This window comes from Cyprinodon variegatus, unplaced genomic scaffold (genome assembly GCF_000732505.1).
Source record: "Cyprinodon variegatus isolate N-32 unplaced genomic scaffold, C_variegatus-1.0 Scaffold218, whole genome shotgun sequence".
Classification (NCBI taxonomy): Eukaryota; Metazoa; Chordata; class Actinopteri; order Cyprinodontiformes; family Cyprinodontidae; genus Cyprinodon; species Cyprinodon variegatus.
This window is the reverse complement of record NW_015150671.1, coordinates 394776-418230: the sequence shown is the minus strand read 5'-3', so window position 1 is coordinate 418230 and position 23455 is coordinate 394776. Positions and strand designations below refer to the sequence as shown.

General features: G+C 40.1%; 1 protein-coding gene across 2 annotated transcripts in view; it reads left to right on the top strand.

Moving 5' to 3' along the window:
* Nucleotides 1-22910, top strand: part of abl1 (ABL proto-oncogene 1, non-receptor tyrosine kinase) — a 48266-nt gene extending 25356 nt beyond the window's left edge. The window contains exons 1-11 of one of the 2 annotated variants that reach the window (XM_015380611.1): nucleotides 5277-5835; nucleotides 11944-12108; nucleotides 13611-13906; nucleotides 15648-15920; nucleotides 16072-16156; nucleotides 17544-17721; nucleotides 18176-18360; nucleotides 18440-18592; nucleotides 18676-18765; nucleotides 18868-18996; nucleotides 20211-22910. In XM_015380611.1, the coding sequence (XP_015236097.1) occupies nucleotides 5751-5835; nucleotides 11944-12108; nucleotides 13611-13906; nucleotides 15648-15920; nucleotides 16072-16156; nucleotides 17544-17721; nucleotides 18176-18360; nucleotides 18440-18592; nucleotides 18676-18765; nucleotides 18868-18996; nucleotides 20211-21877 (3306 nt within the window). In that variant the 5' untranslated portion in view covers nucleotides 5277-5750 and the 3' untranslated portion in view covers nucleotides 21878-22910. Of the gene's footprint in view, nucleotides 1-5276; nucleotides 5836-11943; nucleotides 12109-13610; nucleotides 13907-15647; nucleotides 15921-16071; nucleotides 16157-17543; nucleotides 17722-18175; nucleotides 18361-18439; nucleotides 18593-18675; nucleotides 18766-18867; nucleotides 18997-20210 lie in introns of those variants that run through there. The other variant, XM_015380610.1, reaches the window with a different exon arrangement.
* The last annotated feature ends 545 nt before the right edge of the window (nucleotides 22911-23455 follow it).

Below are 23455 nucleotides of genomic sequence, written 5' to 3'. Positions count from 1 at the left end.
CAAATTAGAAGGAAATCTAAGTCCCCCAGCTTCATCTGCTGGTCTGCATGCCTCAGACACCCCGGCTGCAGTCACTAGAGAGCCAAGTAAACAGCCACATGTGCAAACATCCACGCAATACCTGCTTCCTGACTGTCCTTTTCCCCCCTTTACTCTTGACTTTCACTGATAGTTTGAAATTTAGTGAGGTAAAAAAAAAAAAAAAAAAAGTTATATCAAATTTTTTATATAGGGGGGAAAAAGCGTCAGGAACAGCTTTCGGCCCCCTGGCCTTTTCCACGCTCTGTTATTAGAAAGCTTGTTTGGTTTAAGTGTTACTATAATAACTCCTTTCCACATAATTGATGGGCAGGATTTGTGTTGAGTGTGAGCAGGCACCATTTTACCACTGTCAGTGCGATTGTGTTTTTATTCTTACATGCCAAGTCTAATACTTTCTTAGCTGTGAAATTTAAAGTCAGAAAACATCAGTCATTGTACCAGCGTACTAGTATATCAGTAAGGTTTGGAGGAAAAAATCCAGGAGAGAGAAAGAAAGAAAGCAGGAGCAACCATGTCGTGGGTGGATGTACGTCAGCTAACCGTTACCATTAGTGCACAGTATAGCACTCGAGCTATTCTGCTATGAGCTCATTTCCAAACAATGTGCTTCGTGCCTCTCCATCTGCAACCTTTTTTCCTCTTGCCTCCATTTTTTTTATGGCCTCTCCTCTCTTGCCCTCATCCTCTCATCTTCCCCAACACTATGTGGCTGCGGTAAGTTAATAGGCCTTCCTTCTGAGTTTGAGGAAGCCTGCATTTCTTTATAATTGGTGTTTTGGGGTGGTGGATGAGAAGTAGGCAAATGTTTGCCATACCAACACTGAAGTGAAGGGGGTGGGGGTAGAGGGGTTTGCATAGTGAGAATGTTAGAAGTCCTACTAATGCTATGTTGACAGATTCCTGTGATGGCTAATCTGCAAATATCCAACATGATATCAAGCCTTTTATGTTGTCGCACACAGACTCTATAGTTTGATTGGCTGCTCAACCTGTTTCCTTGCATATGATATATGTTTTTGTTATTTTAATAAAGATTTTTTGATACTCTAGAACAAACCTCGTATTCAAGCATCCAGTTTTTACTTCCTTTCAGTTATCTTATTTTTTTGATTAGGCTGTCATTACACTGCTCAATATAAAGTATATTGTTGGTTTTGTGTGTTTGCCTTTTGGTTAAAAAAAAAAAGAGTTTAAATTTGTCTGTTCAGAGCTCTTTTACAGAAATATATGGAAACGATTGTTTTTCTAGCAGACCTGGAGTGAATTCTCTTTTAGTATTAAAGTTGGTGCAGAGGCAGCATTACACAATGTTTAATAGTCAGTGTGGCTAACATCACTAAAACTGAACTGTCTGCCTACCAACTATCTAGCTTTATCTTAACTTTAAGATTATTTTATAGTTAGCGGACATTTTCAAACCGACAGTGTTCCAGGGCAGATGATAAAAGACGGAAATGTCAACTGATTTAGCTTTTATTTTATCTGGTTAAAGTGATGTGCTTTCTCTCTCTCTTGCTGAATGGTTCACAGATGTGTTAGAAGGAAGAAAAAAGACCATTTTGGGAATAAACCACAAAAAAATTGTGTGTTCTCTAAATTTTTAATATCCAGGATACTCAAATATTATCATTTTGAGTTTTCTTTACTGGGTAAACCAGCTTTCCCCCAAAATAGTTGCTTGCAGCTTTGTTTATTTGGAATGCAATGAAGCAAGGACAGGGCTAATATTTACTTTTTGTCATTTTGTACCCAGCAGTCATTGATGTGACTTATCTCAGAAATCTGTTTACTGGAAAATCATTACCAGACTTTGTGAATGGCAGCTGCCTTTCTCATAAAGTTAGCAGGATTAACTTGAATCACCATTACTTCCCGTTTATGTTGACTATTTAACGGAGACCAACTGGAAGTGGACTAAAACACACACACCAAAAAGCACTAGATTTACAAATGTTGGAATTTTTGGGACTTCATGGTATTTTACCTTTGGGTTATTGTACCGTCCTTCACATTCACTAAGGTGGATTGCTATTATCAAGAAATCAAACGTGAATAAGAAAATAGTAAATCAAAGCAAGTGTATTGAAAAATGCTTTTTAATACAGTAGTTTAATGGTTGTTACCAGAACCCGTATTTGAAACACTTTATGCTTTTGTTTAAAAGTTAGCTAGTTTTCCGATGAACCACACTTGATATTTTAGGCTTTGTTCATGTAGTTGGTAGCGAAAACACATTTTGTATGCATTGTAGAAGCACAGAGCACAATTCAATCTTTTTTTTTTTAAACTATGTAGCCTTTTTCTTTCTCCTTGCATTTTGTATTTAAAAAATGTGAAACATATATTAAATGGGATCAGTCACAGACTAAAATATAAATAGCAATCCTTTCCGTCCAACACAACATGTTTATTCTGTAATGAAACAATTTACTTTAAAGCGGTCTAGTCACTTCCTATGACTTTCTCAAGTTTCTATGGCTGTAGCTCACTACGGTTTCATACAAAGGCTTTTTTAAATTATGGCACCCTGTCTGCTTAGTTTCTTTCATTTGTGTTTTATCCTTTTTCTTTATTTTTTATTTTTTTGTGTTTACCGTAAAAATCCCTTTTGACCATATGTACGGTATTCCACATGCATGCAATGAGTAAAAAGCCACACAGCGTATATAGTGCTGAAAAAACTCTTTCTGAAACATCTAAAGAAAGTAAAACTAGAGCTGTGGATGAACATCCGCCCTAGCCCCTAGATCCCTCAATCACTAAAAAGAGCAGGGACTATATTGCAGACTATATAGTATACTCAGTTAACTGACCGTTCAGACAAATGATCACTACTTTTTGCCTCCTGTTGGTCATGTGACTCCGTCTCCCTTGCACGGTGCCTGCACCATAGTTATTTGTCGCCGCCGTCCGGTAGTGACAGCGGGATGCTGTGACAGCTGATCCCATAATGCTGTGCGAGGAGACCTCTCTGCGAAAACCATTCCGGGATATGCTCATCTGGTAACCATGGATGATCACTACTTTTCTTGGTGCATTGTGGGAAACTTGGAGTACACTACTTTTTGATCCACTAGACCTTGGGACACATAGCGCCCTATATAGTGATCAGTGCAGAGATTTGGACATAGCCCTGGTCTTCGGGAAACATTCATTCATATTCATTTGACCTTTGGCTATATATCTTAACATGCAGCCACAGCTTCATGCTGCTGCACTGCTATAAAAGTGAATTTACCTAATAAATTAAATGTACTGCTTCAGGACATCAGGATACGGAAGATGATTAGGGCCACTGGAAAAAATAAAGTAACCATTTTTTTTTTTATTATTTATTTAATATGGGAAAAAATCTCTGAAGTTTTACCATATTAAAATAAAATAAAATTAAAAAATCAGGTCATTTAAAAAAAAAAAAATTCCAGTGACCCTAATCCTCTCCCATACCAGCTTCATTGAGTACAGGAAGTGTTTAATCAAAGAGGTCAAAACTGTTGAATTTGGTCAAATCATACTCCTATCCCTTTCCCACTGACCAAAAAACCTGTTTAAACCCGGGAAAAAAACGGCTTTTAGTGGCAGTGGGAACAGCTCATTGTCGCGTGTCTACCCGGGTCAAATGACTTGGCAAGTGAACTGCGTTAAAATCGCCTCGACTCTGATTGGCATGTTATGGGAACCCCAGACCCGGGTTGACCCGCTAAATAACATGACACCATTGAGCACAACGTACAGACACACCAAGCCAGTCGCTTCTGATTTAGCAGGCCGAAACAGCTCTGTTTACATTCGATAAACATGGTACAGTGCTGATGAAAGGGATGTGGAAAAATACCAGAGCGAAACAATAAAGCACACTTACTACGCTCCTGTCCATGTTGCCCTCCATTATTTACTTCCCTGATTTCCATCTCACTGTCTACATCGGTGTGGTGCCGTCATCAGAAACACAGCTTGTCAAATAGGAAAAGAGCCAAAAGCTGGTTGTTAGCCGGTCCCAATTTTGAAAATCCCGGGTTTTCAGTGGGAAAGCGGCTCTACTGATGCTTGCATTGAACAAAAGGTGAAACAAAAGTTGTAAGAATAAACCAATTTATATTGACATCTCTTTAAATGTTATCAGTTGATATTGGAAAGAAAAAAATCACCATTTTTATTAGATTTTCTCTGATAAACAAGTGACTGCCCATGTCTAAAGGAAAGTACCATGTTTGTTAAAGAGGTAGAGTTCCACTAGTATGTCAATATTTAACTGCTAATCTATATATTTGGTGTGACAGTGGCGTTGGATGTAGGAGTTTGCCCTGAAATCGAAGGGTTGACGGTTCAAGCCCCGACTCCGACTTTCAGTGTCGTTGTGTCCTTGGGCAAGACACTTCACCTGCATTGTCTACTGATGGTGGTCAGAGGGTCCGGTGGCGCCAGTGTACGGCAGCCTCGCTTCTGTCAGTGAGCCCCAGGGCAGCTGTGGCTACAATGTAGCTTGCCACCATCAGTGTGTGTGTGTGTGTGTGAATGGGTGAATGAATGTAGTGTAAAGCGCTTTGGTCAAGTCTCCTAACTTGAATAAAGGCGCTATATAAGTACATGCCATTTACCATTTACCATTTATGCAGCTTGCTAAGTAGATTTCTGCTCCCTCCACTCAGGGTCACTAATGCAATCACATTTATTTAGATAACAAAAAGTAAAATAATGTTCTAATTGTCAGTTGGATGTGTTCAGATGGTCGCTTTCACTCCCGTTTAGAATAAAAAAAAAAGATGTGTAGTGCAGGAAGAATGAGTAAATGTTAGTTTTAGTTGAGAGCTGAAGTTATGACTGTGACGGCACAGTCCTGTTTCCAGAAATGATTCGTTAACCTGTAAACATTTCAGAGTGGAGATAGAGAGGGGGAAAAAAACATGATAGAGGACAGAGAATGGTGGAAAGACAGGGAGGGGGAAGGGGTTGAAAAGTTGGAGGAGGAGCATATTTTAGTCACAGTTTGACTTTAAAGGAAAATTGTTTCAGATGTTTTCAGAATTTAAAGTACATGGGTAATAAGAGTTAAAGGTTTGTAGCCATTACAGTAAAAGCTGATATGACGTGTGGATGCCGGAGAGATGTTGGTGATCTTCTCGAAGTGTGTGTGTGTGTGTGTGTGTGTGTGTGTGTGTGTGTGGTGTAGCGGTCTCTTCCTCCTACTTTTTGGAGGTGGGAGGGCTCAGCTGATGTCATTGAGTGGAGCAGGGAGAGCTTGAAAGAGGCCCTTTGTTGGCTGCTGTAGCACGAGTGGTCCCTGTGCTTCGGATAGCCGCTCACACTGGGGACAAGAGAGAGGAATGGCAAGGCTCAGACTACCCTAACACCCGCTTAACTGGCATTTCTATAAACCTATCCATAATCTGGATACAACCTGCTTTTCTGGATTTCTGTTTTGGGTTTTTTTCTCTTAAGCGGAGGTAGCTAAAAGCCCTAAATTCAACGAGGCAGCGGGAAAAAAAAAACATGGAGACGAGAAGAAAAAGTTTGTAGACTTTGCTTGTGAAAAGGAAAGTGAAGTTAAGAAGGATTTTTCAGCAGCTGGAACCACCTGAGAAAAGCAAAAGCAAATCTAAACTGGAGCTCGTCTATCTTTGGGACAGATGTAGACAGAAACGCTGAAGTGACGTTTAATTAATCAAGCTATCTTAATTTCAGCTGGAAGGAGGGGGGAAAAAAAGCAGATGAAAATGTTGGAGATATGCCTAAAATTGGTGGGGTGTAAATCTAAGAAAGGTCTCTCGTCATCCTCCAGCTGTTACTTGGAAGGTAAGAAAACCATAATTATCTTTTAACTATGTTTTAGAATTCGCTTTGCAGATATTTAAAGCAGATTTTATTTCGAAAGGTGACAAAAGGTAGACAGACGGAGCTAAAGAGTAAATAATAAGAAAAGGTTTTGCAACATTAAGGCTTAACGATGACTTCTGAGATGTGGAAACTAAAGAATGGGAAGGGTAAGCACAGAGTTAAGCACAGGGGAGGGTGAAAGAGGCCAGACACTCTGGCTGGCTACAGAGGAAAAAAAAAGTGGAAAAAAAGACAGCGAAAAGAATACAAGGAAACCTGACTCCTGGCCATGTCCCACTTAACTCTTGTTTAGGAGGGGAGGGGGATCTAATCTCAGTCTGCGCTTTTCGCTTCATTGTTGTACTTTATTGCTTCATTAGTTTTCAGTTTGCCTATACATGTTTAGAAAGACTTATTGACATAAATGTTTTAATGCGTTCAGATTAAGTGCCTGTGATTTTCATAATGATGCAATGGACAGGGGGAAAGTCTTCAATAATAAAGGTGGAACATCAAATCTCAAAATATTCCCCCTGAATTAAGATCCTGAAGCAGGACAACCTTTTTTCGTGGTATGATTTCTTCTGATTGGCAGACTTTCAACACTTATGGTCAGATAGTAAATAATTCAATGATCGATTTTTTTTCTACCCACATTTATTTTCCTTTTAAGTTGTTTCCTGCTCTCCGTCATTGACTTCCTGTCTAATTATTCCCTTCTTAGTCTAATCCAATAAATACAATGGGAAGGTCCATTGCATCCATGTCCATTGTCTAAAAGTGTTTTACTAGAATTTGTTTAGATGTGGAACCAGTTTAGTTCCTTGGTTTTAATCATTAATTCCTTTTTTTACTGTGCAGCAGAAGTGTCAATAATACTTTTTTACACATCAAGTAAGAGTACAATTCCTTTAACAATTTTGAAAGGTCCAAATGGCCTTAAACGTTTCTTTTCTGTTTGTTTTGCAATACTAGAGCTAACCTGGGCATACCTGTGGGTTTATGTTAAAGCAACATCACAAATATATGGCTTCTTTGTGGGAATTGCTAAAAAATGAAAATAGTTAAACAACATATCAAGAGGAGAAATGTGGGCCTTCATGAGTCTAGTTGATCTAAGTATAGTTTTCCTGATGCCTGAAGGTTTCATTCATTTGTTCAAACTACAATATAAGTATGATGATAGTGAAAATGTTGAACCGTCATGTAGTTAACATGGATAAGATCGGGTTGAACCATTTTGGCAAAATTTAAAATTGTGATTATTTTTACCCAATATTGTGATTTTAATTTCCTTTGAACGAATGTCAAGCGTGTAGATGTTTTACTCCAGGTTTAAATTTTTTGTTAATCCAGAGTCTGTTGCTGCAGGACTTTACTGTAACCTTCATTTGGAAAAGTGCTCACTTCTACTTGCATGCATAGATTTGCATGCTTGCAGGAACGATATTTGCTTTTTTTGTGGAAGCAAACCCACTTTAAACATATTACCCTAATTAAAGGGCTGGAGTAAGAAGTTTTTTTTTCTCAGACTCGTGAAATGTAATCTGACCAGAATTGAGTACCTCTGCAATTTGACAATCACCTTTTCTTCAATTGCATTTAAAATGCAAATTGGTCACACAACCTCTTCAATGCTTTGGTTTTATTGGTGTATTATCAACAACCAGAAATTTCAACATATATTTTCGTACAAAACGAAGCATACCTAAACCGTAAGCATCACCTTTTAAAAGAACAATTTACAAAAATTGTTACAAAACAATGGATGAACATGTGGTCCTATAGATCACTCTTAGGGTAGACCCTCTTAAGGTTGGCTGCAGACCATTGTATTTGTTTAGCATTATTTCAAGACTCCTTTCTGGTTTTGGGGATAGAATACGTTGTACTCCAGCCTCTATTGCTCCCAACTGACAATCTTTGGTCATTTTTTACTAAGAATATTAAAGAAAAGCCAGTGATCGCAATACATCCCTAATTAGAAACCCAACGTTTGTCTGATGGAAAAAGGGAAGTAGGTAGAGTATTTCCAAATTTGATTAAGACATAAAATATCACTCATCATTAAATGAGCATGTTATCATGAGGTCTGCCTTATAGGCCTATTGTTCGTTCAAAACCCGATTGAATTAAGGTTTAGTATGTCTTTAACAAATTATCTACTAACCGCTGTTTTTATATGTTTGCATGATAGAAATTGAGGCCATTTTAAAATAAATTCCGAAACAGCAGCTTGACTTCAGAACATGACCTCTGGTTTTAATGCCTTGCACCTGGCAGGATCCAGAAAGGGGGATGGAGGTGGAAATATTAGGGGTTGAATAGGCCAACTGAAAGAACTGACTGGTGCACCCATCTACGGTAATAAGTGTGCAGTTCCTGCTGCTAAGAGAAGTTTTACTATGGAATTAATAGATTTTATGTCCCAGCAAGCCAATAGGATTGATATAGAGGTCACCTTATGTCAATTCAGCAATTTGACTTGTTCTTTACACTTGAGCTGAAAATCTTGCTAGGAACTGTGTATCCAGTATTTAACCTAGCAGTAGCCAGATTAATATGTGTAGAACTGAGTTGAGTTCTACGTTATCAATCTGGGGTGGCTGCCGTTCAGTCTGTTCATGAAAAGGAGGGATATTTAGTACAATACTTCGAATAGTTGGGTTGACATGCTAGCTAGTACCAGCCTTCCATAATTTTTTTATAATTCATTCAATTGAAGCAGCAAATCCTGACGTTTTCACAACTAGCAGAGTAAGCAGATAAGTCAAACTTTTTCCAAATCCTTCAGGAAGAAAAGCGAAGACATCTTTCCCATCTACAAATGCACAAAGTGCTTCTCTGCTCCTTTTTTAAGCGGGAAATTGTTGCTACTTTGGTTAAAACAGAGTCATTTGTGGTATGGACAGGTGAGTCCTCCAGCGTAGCCATGTTTCTAATCCCCTGGCAAGGCCCTTCTGACTGTTGTCATTCCTACAAAAAATGCTTCTGGCAAGTCATTGGTCCGACGCGCTGGTTGTTACGAGACGACCGTATTAGCGGGAGTCTTTAAGGATTGTATTTTTGTGAGACTGAAAACACAGATCTCATAACAAGCCAGCTTGCAGGACGCAATGTTAGCATGTTTTAGCCCAGGAGCAAAAACAATAGACCCTGTAAAGCGTTAGGGTGCTAGCTGAAGCTGGTGTCATTCCTTTCAGGGAAATGGCTTCTATTTTGAACAGATGTCCTCTGATCTGATGGAACAAAAATTGTGTTTTTGATTTTAATGAAGGAAAAAATTTGGGATTATTGAAACACCTGGGATCTGTTCAAGACTTTTAAAGTTTAGAGTTGTTGCCATTGGAGGGACAGGTGGATTTCACAAGAAGGAAAGAACATCACATTGAAAGATTGACGTTAAATATTAAGAGCCGTCCCCAGAATTTGGTCAGTCAGTAACTTAAACTTGGGCACAAATGGGTCTTTAACGTATCCTATGATGCTTAGCATTCCACCAAGTCTATTACAATGTTGTAAACTCCAGATATGGGTACCGTTTAAGGTTAGAGCTGAATAGGTGTCTTTAAGCAAGGTGTCCTATGAAACCAACTCTGTTACAACAGTTGTCTGTAAATAAATAGTCCCATTTAGGCAATTGGAGGCCGAACTGCACAATATTTGACAATGTTTTATCTAATGCAAAGGAAATATATGGACATTTTTTGGGTTATTCTTACTAACCTTAAACAATAAATATTGTTTTCGGAGTTACAGCAGTGAAGGACTCCCAAGTAAGCTCTTGAGTTTCTTAATCCTTTAAATTAAAACTTTTTCTGCATAATCTCTTGCCTCACTTTTACTTCAGTACAGTGCAGTCATGGCTGTGAATTCTTTACAAGCTTCACTCTCATTTAATCATTTAGACACACACCTCAGATATGAGGCCAATTCATGCTGTCATTTCTTCCTACTTGCAGCTATGCAGAGCTTTAGTCTGATCACTAATTGCCCTCTTTCGTTTCCTCTCTGGTTTACTCTGTGAATTTCATTTTTCACTGATTTTTTTCTTCCTCATGTCTCTTTTATTTGGGCCAGAATGCATCTGCAAGTCCTTGCATAAAAAGCAGCAGTATTTGAAGCCTTTTACGTGTATTTGTATGATCGCTGCTGCTGGCATGCACAGCAATGCTTATAGTACCGTAGTCGTCCCTAATCCTGGATCTACATCTATTTTACTGCTTGTCTTCTTCTATCTCTGGCCTCAGCTGTCGTTAAAACTTTCTTACAGAATTATGTCATTTCTGGATTGGAAGGGAAACGTCTTCAAACTTGGAAACAAAGTCCAGTGGATTTGTTTTTAATTTTCTTTTTTTTTTTTTTGGAATATCAGTTATTTCGTATATTGAAAAATTATAGCCTTAGATTAAGAAATCTAACCCCCCTCAGATCGGAGTTTAGATTCTGAGAAAATATTTGGTGTTTTCCTCAAAGTTAATGAAAAAAAATGCTCCTAATGGGTTTAGGTCGTTAAGCCAAACCAGAGATTCCTGTGACTTGTCAACAATGTCTTGTGATAAACTGTTTGGCTCTTCACTTTCCCATTTATATTAGATTTAGTGCAGCATGTTAGTGTTTATTTCCTACATCTTAGAAACCCAGGTCTTATCAGTCGGCAACATACTTTAGAGTAAAAATTGCTCTCACAGCTTAATGTTAAACCAGCTGTATGTGAGCTTATAGAATCACATTAAACTACAATCCCATCCACAAAATCCTCCACTTTTGCAGTCATTTCAATAAATCCTTTGTGTTGCAGAGGTAATGGCAAGGCAATGATCTGGGTTTATGCAATGTCTTGAGTAATGTCAAATCATGCAATAGATGAGCAGTGGCCAAGAACATCCTTTATAATATGGTTTGGAAATGAGTAAAAAAATAAAGATTTTAATCAGTAAGAGATCGATGTGATCTAAAACAGCTGCACGTTGAACAGAACACTCACTAAAAGCTGTTTTGTCAAAAAAAAAAAATCGCTTTTTTCCCAGTGAAAAAGAAAAATAATATGTATTTATATGTATAAGTTAAACAGAAGTATATTCCAGTGTCTCTGATTTCTGCTATAGGGAAGGAAATGCAATGATTTCATGTAGATTTTCTGTCATTGATGAGGTTTAGGGGATAAAAAAGAATTACAGTTTTGTGGCTGGTTTCTTTACCCCAATTTTATTTTTAATATCAAAGATCTGGATGTGTAAAGAACAAAAACTTCAGGATTTCTTACCTTAAGGCCTAAAAATGTATCCTATAAGTGTCCACTATTTCTACCATATTCTAACATTCACTGTTTCTTTTCAGTGTGTTTTGTGATAAATGGCATGAAAAAAATTGATTTTAATTGCTTATAACCAGTTTTAATGCTTACAGGCTCCTGTGTAGCATCAGAGTTGTTAAGCTAAGGAGCAAAAGTAGTGAATTGCGTAGTCATAGTACTATAAGACGAAAACCCTGCCTTATACTGCTCATGTTACTAATGAACACCAGTTCAGTGGGGTGTCTTTCTAATCTGTGGTCAGCCTTTTTCTCTCATTTTTTTTAGTTATCCAATAGTTTTGTTGATTTTAACATTAATATGATCTATAGCATTTTAGTGAACGTGACCTTAATGAGGACATTAATGCTGATCCACTTTATATATTCCCAGGAAACTCTTTGTGAAGTCTTACGCTCATGGTCTGAAGTGATATCAATGGCTTAATGTAGATCCTACAGAAACTTCTAAGCGAGTAGGGACAATACAGGAAATTACATGTTTCACAGACACTAAAGATGGCAAGATTAGGTTTAATCCTATAGAAGCATCTCAGCTTGGGATTTTCTTAGAAGGCTAAACACTTGAGGGAAGCTGAGACTGATGTAGAAAAGATGAAAAAGCACATTAAAGGAGTGTTTTCTGGGCATTATCCAAGAGGGTTCACAAGATTATAGCTTAATATACAGATCTAAATACTTTCCAGCTGTTATTTTGCTGTTAATTCTTCATGCATTTGTTCATATTTGTAAATATTTTGACTGAATCATTTGTTTTTCTGTGTATTTTTCTAGAAGCTCTCCAGAGACCAGATTTTGAGGCTCAGGGTCTGTCAGAAGCGGCTCGCTGGAACTCCAAAGAGAACCTGTTGGCCGGACCGAGCGAGAATGACCCCAACTTGTTTGTTGCACTCTATGACTTTGTAGCAAGTGGTGACAACACCCTTAGCATTACTAAAGGTCAGTGTGATTTGTGTTTTTAAACTGCAGAGTTTTTATTTTCAGAACTAGAAAGAAAAGTGTGGAATTTGATTCAGTTGCATCAGGTCTGGATTGGTATGAAAAAAATCTTGGAATATCAAGGAATTTGACCTGATTCACTTTGCGCTCAGTTGAAATTTTAAATGCAGATTCATAGATAAAAATTCTAATTTTTTGGTAAGTAAACAATGTTTTTTAAGAAGTAAAAATATGCATGATGTTGCTTTGACATAGGCATATTTAACAGTGACCGTCAAGTGTTCATCAGTGACAACACTGGGAAAGAGAGCTCGTTTTCACAAACAGTGCTCTGTAGCTCCGACCTGAAGGTAAAATCTGTTTATGGGGTCCTCAGTGATTTGAGCTCCCCTTTTTTAAACGCCTAAACCTGTACAGGTCCTAGAAGTGGGAAGGTTAGATGTTAGACTCTGCATGCCAAATTATCTGTCACAGTTTGGACCCGTCCTGCTTTCTGGACGGCAAAAATCACACAGATGTTAGAACAGTGGAAAAAATAGATAACAGAACCTGCTTGAACCTCTTGGGAACAGTGTCCTTGTGCGGACCATCTCACTTCAAAACAAAGTCCACAAACAGGATCCTGGCGGATGTTCCTGGGTGGTTAAAGTGGTCCAGGACGAAGCAGAGCTCCGAGTTGTTTCCCCAGTGAGCAAATTAAAGGGGATCCTGCAGTTTGCCTGTGATGTCCCTCAGATGCCTTAACACCCCGCTGCTCAGAGGAGTTCATGACCACAGATGTAATGGCAACAGTGCTGGAGTCATTTAACCCTGAGCTGGTTCCTTCCTTGAGGACTGGGATGTGAGGGGAAATGGGAGACAGTTGGTCAGTGCAGGTTCTCAGGAAGACATTCCTGCTGAACTAAAATAAAGCATACTTTAGAATGAATTTAAAACCAATTCTGGAAAGCTGTGGGTTTTACAGAAAATGTGTTTAGGAACCCTGGTGATAATAGATTAAGTAATGTTTGCCTGTGTTTATCATTTGTATTGGTCTTCAGAAGAACAATCAGTCCCTCTGTTAGAGATAACTGGTCCGTGAGGTTAAGTACTGCCAGGAATCTCCGTGTTAAGTCCTCTCTCCTACACTCTTTGTCCTCATTTCACTTCCTGACAATTCTCTGACATTTTTTTTTCCTACTGAGCTTCCAGTGAAACAATGCTGCAGATGGATCACAGAGACAAATGGAGGAAGGAAGGAGGGAATGTAGCCATTTGAGTAAACAAAGAAGGTCTCTAACAAAACATAACTTTAAGTGCACTGTTGCATCAGGGTTTGTTTGGCCAGGAGTGCAGATAACGCAATCGTTTTAATCTGCTGATGCAAAAAAAACAACCTCCATCTTTGTTTTCCTGCAACTCCACTGTTTTCTCAAGAATATAAAAATTTCTCTTTAACAGACTTCATCTTAACATATTTTGTACAATATTTTTTGTCCTTTTTACTCTTTCTGATTGAACAGGGGAGAAGTTGCGTGTGCTGGGTTACAACCACAACGGGGAGTGGTGCGAGGCACAGACCAAAAATGGCCAAGGTTGGGTGCCGTCCAACTACATCACTCCAGTCAACAGCCTGGAGAAGCACAGCTGGTACCACGGCCCCGTGTCACGCAACGCCGCAGAGTATCTGCTTAGTTCGGGGATCAACGGGAGCTTCCTGGTCCGGGAGAGCGAGAGCAGCCCCGGACAAAGGTCCATCTCCCTGCGGTATGAGGGGAGAGTCTACCATTACAGGATTAACACTGCTTCAGATGGCAAGGTGGGCACCAGTGGAAACACATGCACTACAACCGTATAGAGCCCTGCGCATTCAAAGTTTGGATTTAAATCCAATCAGAAGTGTCAGTACTAAAAAGTCCCATAGTGTGGCTGAAATGAAATAATTATGAAAAGAAAAGGGGGCCAATATTGCTTCACATTTCACACAGAGCCTGGTATTCATTTCTATAAGTAAAATAATTGTCATTTCCATTTGTTTGTTATTGAAATCAGCTTCATCCCAAGAAGAAAGTGTGTTGAAACAAGGCAAAAACAGAATAAATCTCTAAGGAGGTAAAAAAAAGTCCTCGATTCATACCACTATCAACAAAAAGCACCTAAAATTGAACATGTCCCTGCCTGACATAATGCTTTAATGCCTTTCACCCTCACACTGGTCAGAATCAATGCAAGCTGGAAGCTCAATACGTGATTGCTATTCTTCTAGCAGGTCTCAGTCACAACAAAAAACAGTGATCTTTTTACAGCGACTTAGTTTTTACAAAGGAAAGATTTAACAGCCTCCTGCTTGCTCAGTCCTGTCCTTTACCTCTCCCTCCTGTACTTTCTAAACGTCAAACGCCTCTCATAACAACCACATTCAAAAGATTATTACCTCACAAAGAAAGCTCAAATCAATGCTTTCATTATTTGCGTCTGTTTTAGGATGCACCCAGATGTTGGCATTTAGAATAGAATAATATCTGATCTGTGGTTGGCCAGAGAAGCTGAAAGTGTAATTTTCAGGCAGCAAATGGACCATAACTAAGGACTAACATGTATTGCTAACAGCTTCCTTTAGTATGGAAGGCTGTGACTAGAGTGAAAAAAGACTTGCTAAAAGCCTCTGGAAATGAAAGTCCTATGAAGAGAAAACAAAAAGAAACAGGAAGCTCCATTTTGTCTAATTAAATAGAGTATATGGTGTACATTTGTTAAATTTATTGGGAAATCTCAGGGTATTTTTTTGGGAAATGAATTGCCCGACGGATCTCTGGGTGGAAAAAGAAAATTTTCAGCCTGTATCATCCTCCTTTCTGTGACGAGGAGAGGTGAGCTGGCTTCATGACCAAAATACCTCTGACCACGACCGCGCTTCATGTATGGAGCAGCAAAAACACAAAGCCTGACTCTGATTCTTACTCCCTTATTGAGAAATGCAAGGTATAGACTAATGTAGCAAAGCATGTATGCTCAAAAAATGCACTGAGGGAGAGAATAGGGCACATGCACAAGGTTTTCCTTCATCTCTCTGAGCTGAAAATCAGAGGTCTGCCATGATGGATTTCCCCAGTAACTGAAGATTACATCATCAGCCACTCAGGTTGGCAGTTTAATGTGTTTTTTTCGTTCCTCTGTATTCCCTTAATTTATGCACTCAAGTCATGCTCAAGGATACTATTTTTAGTATTATGCAACAGTGGAATAATGGAAAAGTCTGTCCGCTGAGCCCTGACCAAAACATGTCTGTCCACCAACTTCCTGATGAATGTCTTTCAAAGCTTGGAACAAAGCACAATCTAACTTTTCCAGATATAACGGTTTCCAGCTTCACCCAATGTTTCCACTCAGTGTGTTTAGCTGCTGGTATAGAGTAAAGAAACTTGATGAAGTTCAAGTCTACTTTCATTTTCTTTTTCTAAAATATTTAATTTACGTTACATAACTGCCTTTTGTTCTGGCTTTAAAAAATAAGCACATCCCTGCACTCAGATGTAAAAAAAAATGTTCCTCCCACTCAGCTCTACGTTTCGTCAGAGAGCCGTTTCAACACGCTGGCGGAGCTGGTGCACCACCACTCCACCGTGCAGGACGGCCTCATCACCACACTGCATTACCCGGCACCAAAGCGCAACAAACCCACCATCTATGGAGTTTCTCCCAACTACGACAAGTGGGAAATGGAGCGCACTGACATCACCATGAAACACAAACTGGGAGGGGGCCAGTATGGGGAGGTGTATGAAGGTGTCTGGAAGAAGTATAACCTCACTGTGGCTGTCAAAACACTTAAGGTGAGAAGAAACAATCTCAAGCATCAAATATTAGGAGGGTATCAGATAGAAATGTTGGATTAGGTTGAATAATGCCGCCATCTGCTGTCACAGAGATGGAACTACACCTAATTTCTAACTTCATTTTTTATTTTTTGCAACAAACTTATAGGAGGACACAATGGAGGTGGAGGAGTTTCTTAAGGAGGCTGCAGTTATGAAGGAGATTAAACATCCCAACCTGGTGCAGCTATTAGGTGCGTTTAAAAATCAGTTAACCAGCTAACACGTCCACATTACTGAAGCAGACTGAAGTGTGACACTGATAGACCAACACAACACAGTAGACACTTGTGAAGTGGAGGGTTGATTGTAACCTGGTAAGCTAGATTAATAATGTGTAACACTAACATTCAGCAGAGCTTTCTGAGCTGATTAGAAGCGACACCTAGAACCAGTTTGGTTTTAGCCAATCAGCGTAACAGATGAAATAGCAGCAGATGCCATGAGAAACAACAAGAGCGGAAGCTTTTATGTTTCTCTTTCAAACCTATAATCATAGATACTGATGGATAGATGTTTATTTTGGTTCTGCTATGGGCGCAGCACCTCTTGCTTTCAACACATGTACATGTCCCGCCTTGATCCATAATGCTGCAACATGATTGGTTGGCCCATTTTGTGTCTTTTTCATATTGTTATGGAGGGAGTAGTACAAGATAGATTGTTGTGCATTTGTAAACGCACAAACACGGCAGGAAGTCAGCCTGCTGTTTTAGGTACAATGAACCTAAACTAAAATTTAACCAGTTCCTTCATGGTTTTATTAAACTTATGGGTGTTTTGATCTCCGTTTAGCTTCAGTTGTGCTTGAAGACCATAGATGCGTGCTAGAAAATGCTATGAACATGAAGACAGAGCATCACACCAGAAAGATTGGGATAGAGAGATATCCACGGTTTTGAATGTCTCACTTAGAAGCAATGAATTCATCAATTAAAATAATAAATAAATAATGGATGTTAACCTCAACTGAAAGGGTCTGCATTAAGATTATTAACCAGAGAAGCTCTGCAGAAGGATTAGATATTCTGAGAAGCTGCAGAGATCTGAAGCTAAGTTTGAGCAAACCGTCAACCTTTCTTGCCCTCTGTCTGTTTTGCTTTTATGGAAAAGAAGCACAAAGGGAGAAAACCATAAATATCCATTTTAGATTTGGAAAAACTGTGGGAATTCTAGTAAAGATTCAACAGGAAAGAAATAGGTTTGGACAGTAATTTGATATTAGTATAATATCACACAATATAATTTTAATAATAACAGTAATATGAAACTTCTGATTATGCTGACTGACATTTTGGGGAATTGTCTTGTTTAAATGCTATACAATAGGATTGTCATAAACTAGTACTGACATTTGTTGTGGTCATTCTGTGTAATTGATAAGGCTTTTTACATTTTTCTTTTAATATCTATTACAATTATATGGTATCAAACAAAATTGAGAAGTATGTGGTTTATATCAGCTCTATTTTCCAGTCCTAGAAAGACTTAAATAATGTTTTAGATGTGGCAGGCGTACATTTTTGAAATTTCTGTAGGAAAACGTTAAACTAGATTCAATGCTGATTTCTATCCTCCCAGGTGTTTGCACACGCGAGCCACCGTTTTACATCATCACAGAGTTCATGACCCATGGGAACCTGCTGGACTACCTGAGGGATTGCAACAAAGAGGAGGTCAACGCTGTGGTGCTGCTCTACATGGCCACACAGATCTCATCTGCCATGGAGTACTTGGAGAAGAAGAACTTTATACACAGGTGCCTATAATCTGAGTACCACTGTCTGGAGTTGTTTTTAGCTGCATCACGGTCAAAAAGGAAAAAAAAAAAAAAAGAGCATTGGTAAAGTACTAAATAATTGTCCTCATTGTTGTGAAGTTATTCTTTATCTCATTGCATCACAGAGAGTTCATTGTTATAATAGTTCTGGCATCTTTAACACGCTCTTTTAGAAACTGCATGCAATGATTTATGTATTTAATGTTTGGAAACTGCACTTAAATTCTGGAGCCTTTCAGGACTCAGCTTGTGACTCTGTACTGAGCCAAACATATGTTGAAATCCAACTCCACAGCAGAACAGAGGACGGAAATCTGTTTTCAACTTTCAGTTTATTTGCAGCATGTTGCATGCCGTTATTCTTTAGTTTAAGGATTGTTTTCATTTCCTTCTCTAAAACAGCTTCTGGTTCTTTGTTGGTTCTATCGTGCAGGGACTTGGCAGCCCGGAACTGTTTGGTTGGGGAGAACCACCTGGTGAAGGTTGCAGACTTTGGCTTGAGCAGGTTAATGACCGGAGATACATATACGGCTCACGCTGGTGCCAAGTTCCCCATCAAGTGGACTGCTCCTGAGAGTCTGGCCTATAACACATTCTCCATAAAGTCTGATGTCTGGGGTAGGTTCATTTACCTCTGTTGTTACTTTGGAATGAATCATCTATAGTATAATGATTTTTTTTTATTTTTTTTTGTTAGCGTTTGGGGTGCTGCTGTGGGAGATCGCCACTTATGGCATGTCTCCTTACCCTGGCATTGACTTGTCCCAGGTCTACGAGCTGCTGCAAAGAGACTATCGCATGGAACGACCAGAAGGCTGTCCTGAGAAGGTCTATGAACTCATGAGAGCCTGTGAGTACGACAAGAAACACCATAAACCTGATTTTATAAAAAAAAATAAATTCTATCTGAGGTTTCCGCTTCCTTTCTCTCAGGTTGGCGGTGGAACCCTTCAGAACGGCCATCATTTGCTGAAACACATCAGGCCTTCGAAACCATGTTCCAGGAGTCCAGCATCTCTGATGGTCAGTGCTGCCTTCTCCGTTATCTTAAGCCCTGGTGATCCTCTGTTTGCTTTTTAAAGCCTAATACTTCATTTTTTTTCTTTTTTTATTACCAAATAATAGAAGTTGAAAAGGAGTTGGGAAAGAAGGGGAAGAAGACAACTTTAGGCTCCATCCAACAGGCTCCAGAACTGCCGACCAAAACCAGGACGCTCCATAAGAACATGGAAAACCGGAACAGAGACAGTCCGGGTGGGTTACAGCCACAGTCTGTGCTCTTCATGCTTGTTGGTTATTCATTAAGCCGCAAAATAATTTAATTCCTTTATTCTTTTCAGTTTTTATTTAACTTAAATAGAGATATAGGTCACACTAACTGCATTTTCTTATTGGTTTCTTTCTTACTGACATTCAAGTTTTTTTGAGAAATCAATCCTGTCAAATTTCTTACCTAAATAAAATGTTTTAAAACGCATTATTAAAGTAATTAAATTTAAATTGTTTATTTAAATTACTTTTAATTGTTGATCATAATTTTTGGTATTTTTTAAATCAAGGTTTAAGTTTTTCTCAATTTAATTAGCTATATTAATGTTTAGGTTGGTATTTCAGTACAATTTATTAAATTACCTGCACCTGAATCTCCCTCAGGTCATCAGACTAAAGGGGGGTGAAGGCATAAACATCAGTAAGCCAGGCTCACTTTTTAGATATGCTTTGGTAAACCGTTAGAGAACTATGGAAGCCGAGAGCGGTCATACTCGGCTTTTTTTTCTTCTTTGCTTTCTCGAGATAATGACATAACTATCTCGTTATCACGAGAAAACAGTTATTGATTTCTTGAGATAACGAGATGATTAACCTGTATGAGTAATGAATGAGGCTGGCCAACAGCCCTGGATTTCCAGTCCATCCATGCCTGCGGGGTAACCATAGTATGCAGTTGGGGTACCGCTTGTGCGCAAATAATACGTTTTTCAGTTTCCTATTTCTTTTCATTGATTGTCAGGTCGTGGTGGATAATTGGATTGCATGGGTTACAGTAGAAACAACTCTGCTTTTTAATGAAAAACTTTATTCTGGACTAATTTTGGGGGTTAATGCATCTTATACCTGTTACAGAAGTAACACTAGGCGCTAAGGCGCCGGAGGCATAGGTCTAATTGCTGTGGAAGCAAATCATCAAACCAACAACGTCGTCTCGTTACCTAAAAGTTAAAAACAGGATTATTTAAAAAATGTCACATTGGCTGCCCTGACTTATACTCATAAATCCAATCATCTAGTTGTGACGAGAAAACAGCTTGTGTTATTTTAAGATAATGAGAAAATTAACTTAACAGTGGAAAAAGTATCGGAGGGAAACGACCGCTCTCGGTTTCCGTAGAGAACCACCCATAATCCTTTGGTTTTATAATCATGTTTTATCTGTTACATAAAATCTCACCCTTTATTCTGCTCCTCAGACCCTGTTGAACTGGAGGTGGGTGTGTCATCACCAATGCTACCAAGGAAAGAGCGCCCTCTGCTGGACAATAACCTAAATGAAGATGACCGCCTAATCCCCAAAGACAAGGACAAAACCCGAGGCAATAGTTTTCTCAGCCGCATCAAGATAAAGAAAAGGAACGCTCCAGCTCCACCCAAGCGAAGCTCCTCTTTCAGAGAGGCAGATATAACTATTGAAAGGAGAGGAGTGACTCCTGATCTACGAGACAGTGACAACTTCAACAATGGTACATCTTTGTCTCTGAATGACACCACGCATGGTGTCGAATCCTCAAAGTTCTTGGGAGGTAACAACGGTGCCGGAGGGATCAACAGCGGGACTCCCAGCTACCCAGGACCTTTGTTCCCTCGTAAGAAGGGCCCCCCTGCACTGCCAGGCGCGGGGAGCAAGCCGGCTACGACGCCACCCAGTGAGGAGGACGGTCTTTCCAGTTCCAACCGTTTCCTCTGGTCCCCCATCGTTTCCAACGGTCGAGATGGCACCGAATGGAAGTCTGTGACATTACCCCGAGATTTGGGCCAGCGTCACTTTGACTCCAGCACATTAGGAGGGAAGCCTGCTTTACCGCGAAAGAGGACCAATGAGCAGAAAGGAGAGAACGCCCGTCGAACGGGCACCCTGACCCCCCCTCCACGTCTTAACACATCGCCAGATGTTTCCACTTCCTTCCTGGGTAAAGACACTGATCCCAGCCCTGGTTCCAGTCCACAAGCATCGACACCTAAAGTGGTCAAGAGACCAGGAGTGAGCGGGCAGGAGGCCTCCAAGACCAGCGCCCTCCAGGCAGAACTTCTGAAGGCTAACATTCTTCCTGCCTTGGGGGCAGCAGGCGAGGAGTGTAGGGCCCGCAGGAACAAGCATACTGTGGAACCCTCATCATTCAGGGATAGAAGTAAGATACAGAAGCCAAAGCCTGCTCCACCACCACCACCCACCGGACTTAAATCGGGCAAAATCCCCCGAAGCCCGACTCAAGAATCCCCCTCATCATCCCCTTCATCTTCCCCTTCAGACGTGAAAGCTAAAGGCCTTCCTTCCTTTACAGACCCCCCTCATACATCTGCTGCTAGTGACCAATCCCGCTCGCCCATCAGCGAGGGATCCAAAAAGGGGCCTTTGGGCTCTAAACCTCCAACTCTAAAAGCCTCAGCATCCGCTAATTCTGTGACCAGTTCTCTTTCCAGCCAAATCCAGGGAGGCGGCCCGCCTGCCGATCAGAACATATCCGCTTTCACCCCTATTGCAAGAACCCGATCCTCCCTCCGCAAAACCACCCCGCGCCAAGCCAGCGAGCGCACACCCTATTCAGCAGTGACCCGTGAGATGGTCCTGGAGGGAGCCGAGCTGCTCCGCACGGCCATCTCCCGCATATCGGAGCAAACGGGAAGCCACAACGGCGTGCTGGAGGCTGGGAAGAACCTGTCCAAATACTGCGTGAGCTACGTCGACTCCATCCAGCAGATGAGGAACAAGTTCGCTTTTCGCGAGGCCATCACCAAGCTCGAGAGCAGTTTGCGTGAGCTCCAGATCTGTCCTTCGGCTACAGGGGGCGCTAACGCGCAGCAGGACTTTAGTAAGCTGCTGTCGTCTGTCAAAGAGATCAGTGACATTGTTCAGAGGTAGCGCCTCAATGGGAAACCGATACGAACTTTGACCCTCTGAGATGTGCCTGATGGGTGGGGTGTGATGAAGAGGAGCAGCGTAGAATGACGCCACATTACTGTCCCACTCGCTTATTCCTGTGGTTTCAATGATGGACTCAAAGGAAACAGTGAGGATGTTTGTCAGAAAGCCGTAACTATATATGAACATTGTCATCTTAGCCCTAATTAGGCTGTGGACCAACTACATCAATCATCTTTGAATTAATCATGTCTTACATATTTAATTTTTTTGCCCCCCTTATCACTTAACACCATCATAAAACTGGCCTCCAATATTTGATTTAATCTGAATTTAAGTCATTTGCTGTGACAATTAGCTTAACTTGCCTTTGAAAACATTTCCAGTTGGTTTTTCTGTTCTCAGCTTTAGAAATCCAGAGAAAAACCGTCCTTTATTTTTTTTTTTTACTTTATTGATCAGTCGTCACCGATTGTTTGCCAACAGATGAAACTGTGTTGCTGTCTATTTTGTATTGGTGCTTTTTGCAGTATTTGCAGCCATTCGTGCCATAAAGTAACAACACGAGGAGAATGAGCCTAAAGTCTCCTTTTGCTTCCTCCCTTTCACTTCAGTAACATTTAGAGCCTTAACAAGTACATGTGAGGCTGTGTAGGCGGTAAACGTGTCTGTATGGCTTTGGTTGAATTATTCCATATGCTTGAGTGTGGTTGTGGTTTTGTTCTTTGGATATAAATGTTTGCAGTACCAAAAAAAAAATGGATCTGGGCTGCAAGATCTGCATCCTAGTGGATTTTTCTCCTTTTGTATATTTTTCCTCAGACTGGACCTTTCCTTTTTGATTTTCTATGTATTATTTTGATGCAATCCTTTCCTCTCTGTGCCAGTGAATAAATAAGCCATCAGTAGCAGCCTTGGCCTTGCTGCTGCATGCTGTTAGATCAGTTAACAGGATGCAACACACTGGCTTGGTGTTTCCCTGGCAGGCCTCTGCTCCAAAGACATGAGGGATGGCTGCAGAGGCCCTCCGCTCCCAAAAAGAAAAAATACCCCCTTGGGAAACACTGGACTAAAACGTTAACCCGTCTGTCAATTGCTGTCTCAAAATGACTGAAAGGGGGGGAACCATAATAACCATGAAATTCCACCTTAATGTTTTAATCCCCCCTCCCTCCAGTTGTCGGAATCTCCTGGAACATTTTCGGTGTTTGTGCTGTAATCGTTTTTACCTTTGTGCCCTGCCTGACTGCGAAGCCTTTGGACAAAAGTCACAGCTTCTGGCCTTGACTTCAATGGTACCGTCATTATTGCTTTTTGTTAATTCCTCCTTTTTACCAAACATACCACTACTCTACTTTTGTGTCCAAGCCTCAATCACACATTTTGTAAAAGTTTGGCCTCTATTTGTAAATGTTTCTTCCTTTCTAACCTGGGTGCAATTTTTGTTGCAGTAAAAATACAAAAGCTACTTGAAATGGAAATCTGGGTGTGACTCTTTTATGGTTTCCTATCCTAAGCTAATATGGTTCATCTCGTTCATATATTTTTTATACCGGTATTCTGTATTTCAAAAGGATA